At 47.9% G+C, this 12,982-nt stretch overlaps 1 protein-coding gene across 2 annotated transcripts in view; it reads right to left on the bottom strand.

Annotated features, from left to right (window-relative positions):
• Positions 1–1,621: 1,621 nt before the first annotated feature.
• The window catches only part of ZNF395 (zinc finger protein 395), a 58,066-nt gene continuing 46,705 nt past the window's right edge, over positions 1,622–12,982 (bottom strand). For both annotated transcript variants that reach the window (XM_060273190.1, XM_060273189.1), the window contains exons 6-10: positions 10,667–10,767; positions 9,105–9,387; positions 6,670–6,762; positions 5,832–5,977; positions 1,622–4,484 (exon numbers count right to left, since the gene is read on the bottom strand). In XM_060273190.1, coding sequence (XP_060129173.1) covers positions 4,373–4,484; positions 5,832–5,977; positions 6,670–6,762; positions 9,105–9,387; positions 10,667–10,767 — 735 coding nt within the window. In that variant the 3' untranslated portion in view covers positions 1,622–4,372. The remainder of the gene's footprint in view (positions 4,485–5,831; positions 5,978–6,669; positions 6,763–9,104; positions 9,388–10,666; positions 10,768–12,982) is intronic.

Below are 12,982 nucleotides of genomic sequence, written 5' to 3'. Positions count from 1 at the left end.
ACAGAGGAAAGGGGAGCTCAAAGCTGTAAAGAAAATCCGGAGGAACTGCTGTTTTGGCTAGAGGAAATAGCAAATACTTTGCTTTCGGTTCATTTCCTGCCGAGGGAAAAAACTGAAGTTACCTGCAATAGTTGCAAGGCTAGTGTTGATCGAAGCTGGATTGTGTACTTTTGGGCCCTGAAATAATTTGCAAAACACCTCCCTGGGCATCATGCAGAGACACAAGATGAAGCTCACGCCTTTCGAAGTAGTGATGGGATTCGTGTATTGCTGGTTTCCACTGAGTGCAAAGTTCTGAAGCTCCCACCATGCCAAATACAAAAAGCAAGGCACTAGTCCACAGCGTGGCAACACACAGCCTTCCTCCTGGCTCTACGTATGCCCGTTACCGGTGCCAGCAATCAGAGTTACATGCGGGGCCACAAAGCGCTTGGTGGGGAGGACCAGAGTCTAGGAAGCAGAGCATCTTGAGTGGAACAAAGCAGGGAGGGGTAGCAGGCTGCATCTTAAACCTGGCTCCTCAATGAGGGCTAGTCTCATGCATAGGCAGCCCTCACAGTCAGTCTGCCAGGAGGAGGCGGTGGCAGAATGAGCCAGCCCTCCCTGTTCCCATCACTCGCCCCTTAGTTTCTGGCCGTCACACGTAGATGTAAAGTCCTCTATCCTAAGTGTAGAGAAAACAGGATTGTGCCCTTTTGGTGCAGGGGAAGTCGTGTGCCCTAGAAATAATGGCAGAGCGGAAATCTGTTGCATGGGTAGGTTGTTCCCTAGAGCTTCCATTGCGTTCTGGGTTCCCACCCCTACCCCACCCCCCAACTTTAGACATATGTTGTCCAGTCTAACTTGTACTGCACAGCTCAGAAAATAAAAGAGAGGGGGGGAACTCTTACCCCATGGAATAAAACAAAAATACTGACAACAAATATATTCCTATGCATGCTTAGCGTTTCCGTTTTCACTTTCCAAAATTTAAGTGCTATAGAATTGTGGAATGAGGCATTCTATGAACAAGGCTGGGAGGGGGGGGGAGCATACAGCAACCAGGGCGCTGAAACCAGGGTGCTGCAACCAGGGTGGTGCTTTTGGCGGTGAGTACAGCTGATGGCCTCCCCACTGATGGAGTGCACATTCCTTTAATAGCTCGGTAACAGCAGGAAATATTCCCCAACCCCAGGGTTTTTGCAGCTTAGCAAGAAAAACCCAGATACCCGAAGTCCTTTTTTTTTCCTTTTTCCTTGACAAATTATTTCTCTGTTTCCGCCTCCTCCTTAATCACCTTTTAACAAACAAACAAAAAAGAAAAACAGAAGCGAAAAAGAGATTCCCAAGGGCCCAGACTTCTGCCAGTGAAGAAACTGGTCTCCAAATCTCAAGACAAATTAGTTCTGATGGGGAAGAGAGGTCAGGAGGCTCCTTCAGGAGCAGAAACAGACCGTTTTGGAAATCTGGTCGATTTTGCCGGACCTCAGAAAGGTCAAATGCAGAGAGATAGCTACGGATTTTTGAAGCAGGATGAATGAGTTTTCCAAAGAAACGTCCCAGATTATTTGTCCCCGAAATTTAAACACAGCTGTCAAAAAGACAACGTTCCCTCATCATAACTCATAAAGGTTTTTCCCCCCCAAAAAATGCACACTGCTTTGAAGAAATCGAAAGTCCACAAATATCCCAAAATCCCGCATTTGGAAATATAAAAATGCAGAAATCTGGGCTCAAGCTTTGTGTTCATTCTCTGGCTGTTCAAAGCCCTCAAATAAGACCCACATTTTGGCGTCAACCAGCTTTAGCACTGACCAGGAGTCTGGGCTCAGAGAAATAAAAAAAAATCAGACATACTGTGTATAGCAGCCTCCTGTAACTTTCGAGTCTTCCAGATGTTTTGGACCAGACCTGCAAACCAGCCCCAGCCAAAACACCAGGAGATTGAGGGAGGCTGGTGTGTGTATGATGCACAAAATGACAACAGAGAAAAACACAAAATTTTCAACAAGCACCAATAATGTACATAACTCCTTTAAAAAAAAAACTATCCCACCCCAACCCTTTAAAAAGTACCCTTAAAAGTAAAGCAGGGCTAGCTTTTGTTTTCTGTAAAGAAATCCTCGTTCTCAGAGTGTTCCTTGTTCATTCAGTTGCTCTTTTCTCAAGGAGAGATCTTTGTCTTTAGTTTATGGCTCATGATTATCAAAACGCAGGTGATTGGGAGGGGGAAACCACATATTTAATCTGAGCCCTTGTCGAACTGCCCCCAGACACACACCCGAAATTGGCACTGCCGCTGCTGCAACCGCAAGACGTTTTGACATCTGCAAAATGAAAAGCTGGCCAGGCAACTGGTTTTTGTGGAGGGAGGGAAGCGCTTCCCCAAGGAAGGGAAACCACGATTTGTTAACAAGGGCCTCCCTGTCGTGACTGGCAACCCCAAAGTTTAGTGACCTCAATGAGGGCTCTCTCCTTGTGCAGTGCCACACCCACACCTGAGAGAGAAGCAGATGGAGTCGAGTGACAAATTGTAGGTGGGGGCTCCCACCTCCCCACCTCCCCCCAGGGTTCTGGTGCCTGAAATGGAAACCTGCTAGAAATGTGGTGTGTTAAAGCAAGTTGAAAAACTGATTATTATTTTTTTAAGTACTACCTAAACCAGGCATCCCCAAACTGCGGCCCTCCAGATGTTTTGGCCTACAACTCCCATGGTCCCTGGCTAACAGGACCAGTGGCTGCGGAAGATGGGAATTGCCGAAGTTTGGGGATGTCTGACCTAAACTTTCATTTTTTTCCCCAACCTGGGGGGGGGGCGTGCAGGGAAACAGAGGGCTTCAACATTCCTGGAGTTTTTACATCTCAGGTTTCCACACCTGTCCCAAGACATCCCTGGGCTGCTTTGCCCTTTTATCTTTCCCCAGTGCGGAGATCTAGCTCTCCACGTTGATTGTCATTTGGCAACTCCGCTGTCTTTTTTTGGACCGCTGGCAGCCGTAGCCAAAGATACCCTGGCGCTAGGCTAGAAAGAGTGTTTTCCCAAAATGTTTTGCCCCTCCACACAACTCCACCGCATGAGCCAAGTGCATTCTCCCAGCATGCTCTGCAAAACGGCGCAGGACGCAGAGACGTGCTTCATGGGCTGGGTGCGTTGGCGATGAACGGTCTGGATTGCATGCGCAATGGGGCTGAACCCGAAGAGGAAGGAAGGAAGACCGTAATGCAAATTCCTCAACCTGACGCCCTTCCAGCGTTTCGGACTACAACTCCCATCAGCCCCAGCCAGCCCAAAACATTTGCAGGGGGGCCAAGCTGGGGAAGGCCATGATAATGGCTTTTATGTTCTGGTCCCCATGACTTTGCTCGCTCCAGTTCTGACCAGAGCACCCACGAAACCACCCAATGGCACAAGTCTTGATTGGCAAGCCCATCATTAAGCAAAAATATTATTTCCTCCCTTGGGTAACACTGGGTAACCTTTGAGGCCGGGGGCAACTGAAGCCACATGAGAAAGACTTAGTTGCCCCAGGGCTGTTTTGCACATTAAATTTTAGGTGCGCAGGTATAAAATGGGGGAATAAAAGCATGAAGCCAATATAGCCAGGTTCCTTCCACTTCAGTTTTAGAAAACGAAATGCGCATTCGCTGGATTGTAGCTTAATGCAAGGATTGTTCTTTTGACAGCACAATGTTTAAAAAGAAGGGGAAACCCAATGCTTGGGTGCAAGCGAGTAATTCCTCCCGGGCACCAGAAATGAGAGCCAGCATGCTGGCAGAGTCCACAGGAAGTCAGCCACGCCCCTTCCTCCTCCAGCTGATGGACCCAGCGCCCTGTTGAGTCCACATCCGGCACCCTCTTGATTTGGGGGGGAGGGGGGTTAGACGAGGGGTGCTCCTATGTTCTTCATATTGCAACCACCAACCCAAACACTCAGCCAACCACGTATTGAGGGAACAGTTCGAAAAAAAGGTTCTTTGGTCCCTGGGCACACCGAGAAACAAGTCTGTTGAACTACACCAAGCCGAAAACTCTCTTTCCTCCCCCCATTGCACCTCTTATTTACAAATAGAAAGGGAGGCGCTGTGTGTGTGTGTGTGTGTGTGTGTGTGTGTGTGTGTGTTAAAAAAAGGAGGATAAGATGTGTTTAAAAAAACAAACATTCCCACAAAACACTGAAAATTAGAGGAGAAGAAAAAAAACCTGCCGGACGTAGAATATACGGAGCCCAAGGTGCACAGGTGGGCTCTCGAGATCTCCGCTGAAGCACGGGGAGAGTGGCTTCCAAGGGCGCCGACGCTGCAAAAACACAGAGGTCCGGCCCCTTGGCGCTTGGCTGGCAGCGAGAGAGAGAATTGCTCCCTCCACCTTTCCGGTGGGAAACATTGCATGCGCTCAGTCCAGGAATCGCTGGCAGGCCTTTTTCCACCGGCAAGCGGTGCACCACTGATCGCGGTGCTCGATCCCATAGACCTTCCGGCACTTCTTGGCTTCGCCACGGACTTTCCTGCGGGAGAACGGAAGGCAGGGGACAAGCGATGAAGGAACCGCAGGGCTGGATCGCCGGCATGCAAAGCCTGGAGAACTTCCCAGGGTTATCCTCGCCTGAACACGGCCGTGAAAACAGGGGAACAGAGGCTGAGGGCAGCCTTTGCAGTCCTTCTCCCCCCCCTTTAAATCCTTTATTGAAATTCATAGATATCATACAGTATCTTAAATCCACACATACAAAGAAAAAAAATAACCTTACATAAATTTACAGTGAAATGTTAAATTACTCTTTCCACTTATTTTTTAACTAAGATAATATAAGATAAAGTAAAATAAAATAAAGTAGACTTCCCATCATTTCCCAATGTAATTGACATTTGTAATATTGAATGTACTTATAATTACTACCTTACTCTTAATATATTTTCTAATACTTTCTTACAACATGTCATACCATTTTTCCTTATCCTATATAATAAAGTCCAATGTCTCTGCGTCCAGTATTCCGTGTGTCCCTGGGTTACTGCGCATGTGCCCCACGGACACAGGGTTTGGACGCAGAGACAACCGCCAACCACCGCTCCGCCAACCCCCGCTCCAAAGCCCAGTCTCATGCTGGAGGTGCGCGGCGAGGCGGCGGGGGAGAGAAGCGCTCCTCCCCCCCCACCGCCTTGCCGCGCACTGCCAGCATGGGACGGCGCTTCCTCGGCGAACGCAAGCAGGCAGACAGCCCGCCTGCTTGCCTTCCCCGAGGAAGCCGAAGCGGCAGCGGGCGCCAAGGGAAGCCGGCTTTGGCTTGGTGGCGGCGGGAAGAAGGGGAGGAATTCCGCCCCTTTTTCCCGCCGCCGCCAAACCAGTCCCCGAGCCGAAGTGCGGCGCGGCGGGGGCTTTTCGCCGTTTGCCTCCTCCTGGGGGGAAGGGAAACGGCGCGGAGCACCGCATCAAGGAGCCGGTCTGCAGAGTCAGCGCCCAGCAACGCCGCACAGAGCATCGCCTCCTCAATCCACCACGGCGTTGCTGGGCGCTGACTCTGCAGACCGGCTCCTCGATCCAGTGCTCCGCGCAGCGCTCACATGTGTTCTAGCGCCCGTTTATTTAACTTATAATTTATAATTTATATAACTTATAATTACTTATAATTACTACCTTACTCTTAATATATTTTCTAATACTTTCTTACAACATGTCATACCATTTTTCCTTATTTCTTAATATTTACTTTACACAAGGGTCATTTGAACGCTGCCATAGATGTTATATCACTGTTACATTTTTGTAAATATCTCTTGAACATATCCCATTTTTGAATGGGTGGGGTATTATTATTATTATCATTATTATTATTATTATTAGCCGGCCTTACCTTGAGCTGCTGGGCACCCGCAGAGGAGATGTGACAATCAGGTGGGATTTCAAGACAGGTGGCGGAGGAGGAGGAGGTGGCGGAGGAGGAGGCAGCGGCTGCGGAGGAGGCTGCTGCTCGCTGAAACTCAGGGACCGGCTTCGCACCTGCAAACAAGAAACATACGCGCTTTACGATACACCCAAGAGCAAGTCTCTCAAGGACCCCACCTCCCCAAGGAGCTGGAAGCCAGCCCTCTGTGCCACTCAAGATTCCTGCAGCCACAGAAATCAGGACTAGAGATGGGAAGGCCTGGAAAAAACCCGGAAAAAATGGGGGGGAACCAGTTTTTTCCCCTGTTTTTTCCAAAGCCATTTTTTAGAGGTCCATGAGAAAAATGACAAAGAGGAAGAAGAAGAAGAAATGGAAAATGACAGTAGTTCAAGAAAATGGGGTAGAATAAACTGCATGTATATGTTGTGTCTTCCGTTTCTTCTTTTGAAAAAGCACTCCTCAAAGAGCAGACCTTCTATGGATCTTAAATATGGAGGTGGATCTTAACTTTTCTTTGCTGTTGGTGCTAAGGGGCAAATCTGATGATTTTTACGTTGATGGTTTCTTGCTTTTTGTTGCTTTTGAGGGGAAGGCGGGTGGTTACGTGTTTTATTGCAGGCGTAATACTTTTATATACACTGGGTTCCACGCAATTTGTAAAACTACTCCACACTAAACTTTGCTTCAGTTTTTCCAAAATTTCTATTTCCCCCCCCCAGGAAAAACGGGGGGGGGAGGAACGTCGACATCTTTTTCTCATGGCTTCAAAATTTCCGTAATTTTTACATCTCTAGTCAGGACTTACCGGCGAGAGCGTGGGTATGGTTGATGTCGCGGCAGCCCAGCTGATACTGGTGAATATGTGCGGGGATACGGGAATCTGGATGGACGGCAGAGCCTGGGAGAGGAAAAAAACAAGGGAGGTGTGAAAGGATTCGCTGCATTCCCATCTCTGCTACATAATAATAATAATAATAATAATAATAACCACTCTGGGCGGCTTCCAACAAAACATTAAAATACAGAAATCAAACATTAAAAGCTTCCCTAAACAGGGCTGCCTTGAGATGCCTTCTAAAGGTCTGGTAATTGTTGTTCTCTTTGACCTCTGGTGGTAGGGCGTTCCACAGGGCGGGTGCCACTACCGAGAAGGCCCTCTGCCTGGTTCCCTGTAACTTGGCTTCTCGTAGCGAGGGAACCGCCAGAAGACCCTCGGTGCTGGACCTCAGTGTCTGGGCAGAACGATGGGGGTGGAGACGCTCCTTATTATTATTATTATTATTATTATTATTATTATTACTGCAGATCAGGCAACTGGCCAATCAGCTACCCACCAACATGACAGCAGCGGTGTTTCTGTGCAAAGTTGGTAAATTATGTTGCAAACTGCCCTGTGAACTTTGAATAAAAGGCAGTAAACAAATTTAATAAATAACAGCCATGATGCAAACTAGCACAAATCCAACAAAATAACAACCGCAGAGTTCCTGCCGCCACCGAAACACCAGGTGGTGACGGGTGCTGTGCGCCCTGAAAAGATTCCAAAACGACCTGCCAGGAAACAAAGGGTCTCAAAATATTTGGGAGGGAATGCCCTTGGGTTTCTGGTCCCAAGTACAGTGGTACCTTGGGCTGCAAACGCTTCAGGTTACAAACTCCGCTAACCCAGAAATAGTACCTCAGGTTAAGAACTTTGCTTCAGGATGAGAACAGAAATTGTGCTCTGGCAGCACGGGGGCAGCAGGAGGCCCCATTAGCTAAAGTGGTGCTTCAAGTTAAGAACAGTTTCAGGTTAAGAACGGAGCTCCAGAATGAATTAAGTTCTTAACCAGAGGTACCACTGTATATCAAGAAATCTCAAACAGCTAAATTACCTGTCAAGGTTTCCCCGCAACTGTCATTCCTACAGAGAGCTTGTGATGCGTGGCTGAAGCAGGGATCTTAACAGAGCAGCAATGGAAAACCTTGGGGAAATCTGCATTGGTCTTACGGCTATTTGGCTGTTGTGTGGGGAAATGAAACACAATCTGTATGCTTCCAGAGGGATCCAGAAAGCTTTTATGACACCTGGTGGGGTTTTTATTTCCTACACTTTGGACTTAGATGCTCAACCTTCTCCATCCATCCGTGCAAAGCTTTGGGACGAGGGATGCCTCGGTTATATTGGTAAGTCCCTATTCCTCTTATTTTATTTTGAAAGGCTGGACTAGATGAATCCCAAGACGGAATTAAGATTGCCAGAAGAAATATCAACAACCTCAGATATGCAGATGACACAACCTTGATGGCAGAAAGTGAGGAGGAATTAAAGAACCTTTTAACGAGGGTGAAAGAGGAGAGCGCAAAATATAAAAAAAAACCCCTCAAAAATATCAAAAAAAAGCTCAACATCAAAAAAACCAAGATCATGGCCACTGGTCCCATCACCTCCTGGAAAATAGAAGGGGAAGAAATGGAGGCAGTGAGAGATTTTACTTTCTTGGCTCCTTGATCACTGCAGATGGTGACAGCAGTCACGAAATTAAAAGACGCCTGCTTCTTGGGAGAAAAGCAATGACAAACCTAGACAGCATCTTTAAAAGCAGAGACATCACCTTGCCTACAAAGGTCTGTATAGTTAAAGCGATGGTTTTCCCAGTAGTGATGTATGGAAGTGAGAGCTGGACCATAAAGAAGGCTGATTGCCGAAGAATTGATGCTTTTGAATTATGGTGCTGGAGGAGACTCTTGAGAGTCCCATGGACTGCAAGAAGATCAAACCTATCCATTCTGAAGGAAATCAGCCCTGAGCGCTCACTGGAAGGACAGATTGTGAAGCTGAGGCTCCATTACTTTGGCCACCTCATGAGAAGAGAAGACTCCCTGGAAAAGACCCTGATGTTGGGAAAGATGGAGGGCACTAGGAGAAGGGGACGACAGAGGACGAGATGGTTGGACAGTGTTCTCAAAGCTACGAACATGAGTTTGACCAAACTGTGGGAGGCAGTGGAAGACAGGAGTGCCTGGCGTGCTCTGGTCCATGGGGTCACGAAGAGTCGGACACAACTAAACGACTAAACAACAACGTCAGACCAACACGGCTACCTACCCGTAACTCCCTATTCCTCTTATTATTTATCGTTTGACTGCTTTGCACGTGGCAGGTTGCAATACCCCACAGCCACACTTTTGGGTTTTTCTAGTTGTCATAAAAAGGGTGAGGGGGGGATATATATTTGGGGAGGGCTGGCAGGGCCCTACCTGATACGCATGGTCGGCTTGGATGTGCCAGAAGGAGCTCGGGGCCGACTGGCTGAGGGCGCTGCTGGGCAGGTGGTGCTCCAGGGGGGCTGCTTGGTCCAGGATGAGAGCCTCTGGCTGCGACGGAGTCTGCTGGATGGCGATGGGAGAAGAAGCACCCGCAGAGGTGGCGGTGGGGCTGGAGACGGCCGCCGCGGGTTCTGGGGGCGCCTCCTCCTTCACTTGCATTTCCGTGTAGTAGAAATCCTCTTCCCTCTTCCGCTGGTCAGAATTGGCGCCGTCTCTGCAGAGATGGAGGAGAAAGATGAAGCAATGCCCTGGGGCGACACAAGTCCAACATTTGCCAAATTTGGGGCTCTGGGGATTTAAATTAGAGGCACCCTTTCTCCATCAGCTCCCCAGATCAAATGGGCAGGTATTGTCCTCTCGACCGCAGAACAGCCCAGGTAGCATTAACCGCCCACCTCCCAGTTTCCCCCTTTGCTCGTTGACAATGCTGTGCTTTTGGGGGCAAATCCCCTGGGAATGGGCAATGTTGGCGGCTGCGATTGGCAGGCAGCATGGCACCTCCAGATTGGCCAGGCTTGGTATAAATACAGTGGTACCTCTACTTACGAATTTAAAGCGTCCAAACACACGTTTGTAAGTCGAAAAAATTTGTAAGTCGAATCCCATAGGAATGCATTGGGGAAAAAAATTCGTAAGTCGAAGCAACCCTATCTAAAAATTCGTATGTAGAAAAAATGCTATCTAAACTGCATCCAAGATGGCGGATGGAGCTCCATTTGTAAGTAGAAAAATTCGTAAGTAGAGTTATTCATAAGTAGAGGTACCACTGTACCAGGTGGCTGGAAGTTCCAGCTCCAATTCTGGCCTCTACGCCAGTCGCGGCATCCACCATGTCTGGCTGTGATGACCCAACGGGGACAACTGTGACACTTGGGGTCGCTTCCACCTCTACAATTCTGTGATTCTACAACAACAACAACAACAACAATTCCTCAGGCTGCCAGGTACAGCAACTGATCTCGAGGAGCTCAACTTGGAAGTCCCCCTGAACACAAATGTTCCAACTCTGGAATCAGGCACACCTGGAGCCTCTGGTTCCGTGAATAGCACCCAAGTTCCATCACAGAACGACAGAGTTGGAAGCTCCCCCAAGTTCATCTAGCCCAGGCAACGTCCAACTCCCTGTTGGGCATTGGTGATCTCTAGCCCAACCAGCTGCAATAAAAGGAATCTCAACACCGTGTCGCTTCCTTCTGGGTCAGGGGTCAGCAATCTTTTTCAGCCGTGGCTGGTCCACTGTCCCTCAGACCATGTGGTGGGCCGGATTATATGGGGGGGGGGGGAGTGAACGAATTCCTATGCCCCACAAATAACCCAGAGATGCATTTTAAATAAAAGGACACATTCTGCTCACGTAAAAACACGCTGATTCCCGGACCATCCGTGGGCCGGATTGAGAAGGCAGTTGGGCCACATCCGGCCCACAGGCCTTAGGTTGCTTACCCCTGCTCTGGGTGAACGCCATTCGGCCGGGGTCTGGGGGCCTTACTCACCCCAAGTGCTGGGTCTTCACATGCCTCTTGATCCCCACGATGGAGCGAAGGACTTTTCCGCAGCTGGGCCACAGGCAGGTGTACATCACCTTCACAGAGTTCTAGGAGAGAGAGACACACCTGGGTCAGGTCTGCAGGCAAAACCAAGCAGGGGGGAAAATCCTCATTTGGGGACCCTGCATGGCTTTCCTCCTCCTCCCCTTCCGCTTGGACGGGGCAAGGCAGGGAGGAGCTCGGGCACAAATCCCAAATGTGTCCCCTTCTCGGCCTCTCCACCTGGCCTAGGAAATCTCCACAGATTTCCCTGCCCCACATCATTCTGGAATGCTTTCAACTGGCTGGAATGGGCCCTAGAAACCCAATGGTGCTTTTTTGCTTGCATGGAAGGAGGGCAGAGAAGAGAGTCAAATGGAGGCCACTGCACAATGGCAACATTGAAATGTGTTGCTCCACCCAGCCTTCAGTCTGTCATGTGGCCCTTGAAAGGCTTCCCAGGACTGAATGCGGCCCTCAAGGTGAAAAGGGTCACAACCCAAAGCTCTTGGAGATGAGCTCCCTCGGTGAGACCAGGAGCTTCCATTTTCCTAGCGCAATTGCTCCTTAGGAAACTAGAATGAGTGCTGGTTGGAGAGCCAGCGTAGTGTAGTGGTTAAGAGCGGTGGACTCGTAATCTGGTGAACCGGATTCGCTTCCCCACTCTTCCACATGCAGCTACTGAGTGACCTTAAAATCTATAAAATATCTTTGTTTGCTTTCCATATTTCTGTCTCTGCATCTTCTCCATAACAGTTTGGTTTTTGTGAATTTAGAAGCAGCCCTGGGCCCCTTTCTTTCTTCCCTAGCACAGCCAAAGCATCCCAAATCATTTCACACGAGGTTCCCTCTTTAAGAGGCTACCTTATGTGGCGGCAATGTGAAATTATCATAAAGGCCCAGGAAAAGACATGCTGTATAAAGATTTAAAGAAAATGTGGGAAATCGTTGTCAAAAAAATCGTTGTTTAAAACAAACAAACAAACACCTGAAGTTATGATATTGAGATGTACAGGACTTGGTGGTTTGTTTGAGCGAAAGACTTGGTTCTGATATGTGAGACTGGATGCCCGGCCAAGACCAGCCAGCCCCTATGGACGGAAGAAGCCTCGGCCAAAGAAGATAAAGAAGAAAGACTGGCAAAATAAATTACTGAACTATCCAGGACAAATTATTACAAAATAGGGCAACCGTTCAATGCATATTTTTTAAAGCTTTGTGTATAGATTCTTACATTGGTGTAACCTTTAAAAGTCACTTGTAATAAGATGAAGAAGGTTTTAAAATTGTATTGTTAAGTACTATGGACATGCACAAACAAGTATATTACTGTATAATAAAGCCAAGAGGGGGTAAATGGAAGTCAACCAAAAAAATTATCGTTTAATCTGGTTATGATTTTTTTTTCCTGGTTTGTTTGTTTTTTTTATCCGTTTTGTCATTTTTGGAAAACAAAAAAAATGTTAGCAAAGAAGAGGAGGAAGAGGAGGAGGAGGAGGAGGAGGAGGAGGAGGAGGAGGAGGAGGAGGAGGAAGACGCAGAAGACGCAGAAGAAGACGCAGAAGAAGACGCAGAAGAAGACGCAGAAGAAGAAGAAGAAGAAGAAGAAGAAGAAGAAGAAGAAGAGGAGGAGGAGGAGGAGGAGGAGGAGGAGGAGGAGGAGGAGGAGGAGGAGGAGGAGGAGGAGGAGGAGGAGGAGGAGGAGGAGGAGGAGGAGGAGGAGGAGGAGGAGGAAGACGCCCCAGGACTAAGTCTATCGTCAAGCTTTCTTGTGTGTGCCTTGCTCACTAATAGGTATTTTTTGCTTATGTGAAAAAAAAACAGTTAAAAAAAATTCTTACAAAAGGGACATCCACATGAGAAAGAGACCTGTTTTTCTCATCATTAGCAAAGTTAATTATCAGCCACCTGCTGAGTAAGAACAGACAAGTCTGCAGATCAGGCCAGTGACCCACCTACCGTGTTTCTCCAGAAATAAGCCATACCCCGAAAATAAGCCATAGTGATAGGCAGTTTAACCTTGTAGGTTAAGCTGTACCATACTTAATAAATAAATAAATAAATAAATAAATAAATAAATAAATAAATAAATAAATAAAAAGACATCCCCTGAAAATAAGCCACCGTGGTTTTTTTTGAGGAAAAATAAATATAAGATGGTGTCTTATTTTTGGAGAACACGGTAGACCAGCATCCTCTTTTAAAGCCACCTGAGTCCGTGGCAATTACTGCCTCCTGCGGGAGGGAGTTCCACAGTTTAACGGTGAGTTAATGAAAGTCGGG

The sequence above is a fragment of the Zootoca vivipara genome, chromosome 3 (genome assembly GCF_963506605.1).
Source record: "Zootoca vivipara chromosome 3, rZooViv1.1, whole genome shotgun sequence".
Lineage (NCBI taxonomy): Eukaryota > Metazoa > Chordata > Lepidosauria > Squamata > Lacertidae > Zootoca > Zootoca vivipara.
Note: the sequence above shows the minus strand (reverse complement) of the source record. Positions and strands in the feature narration are given on the sequence as shown.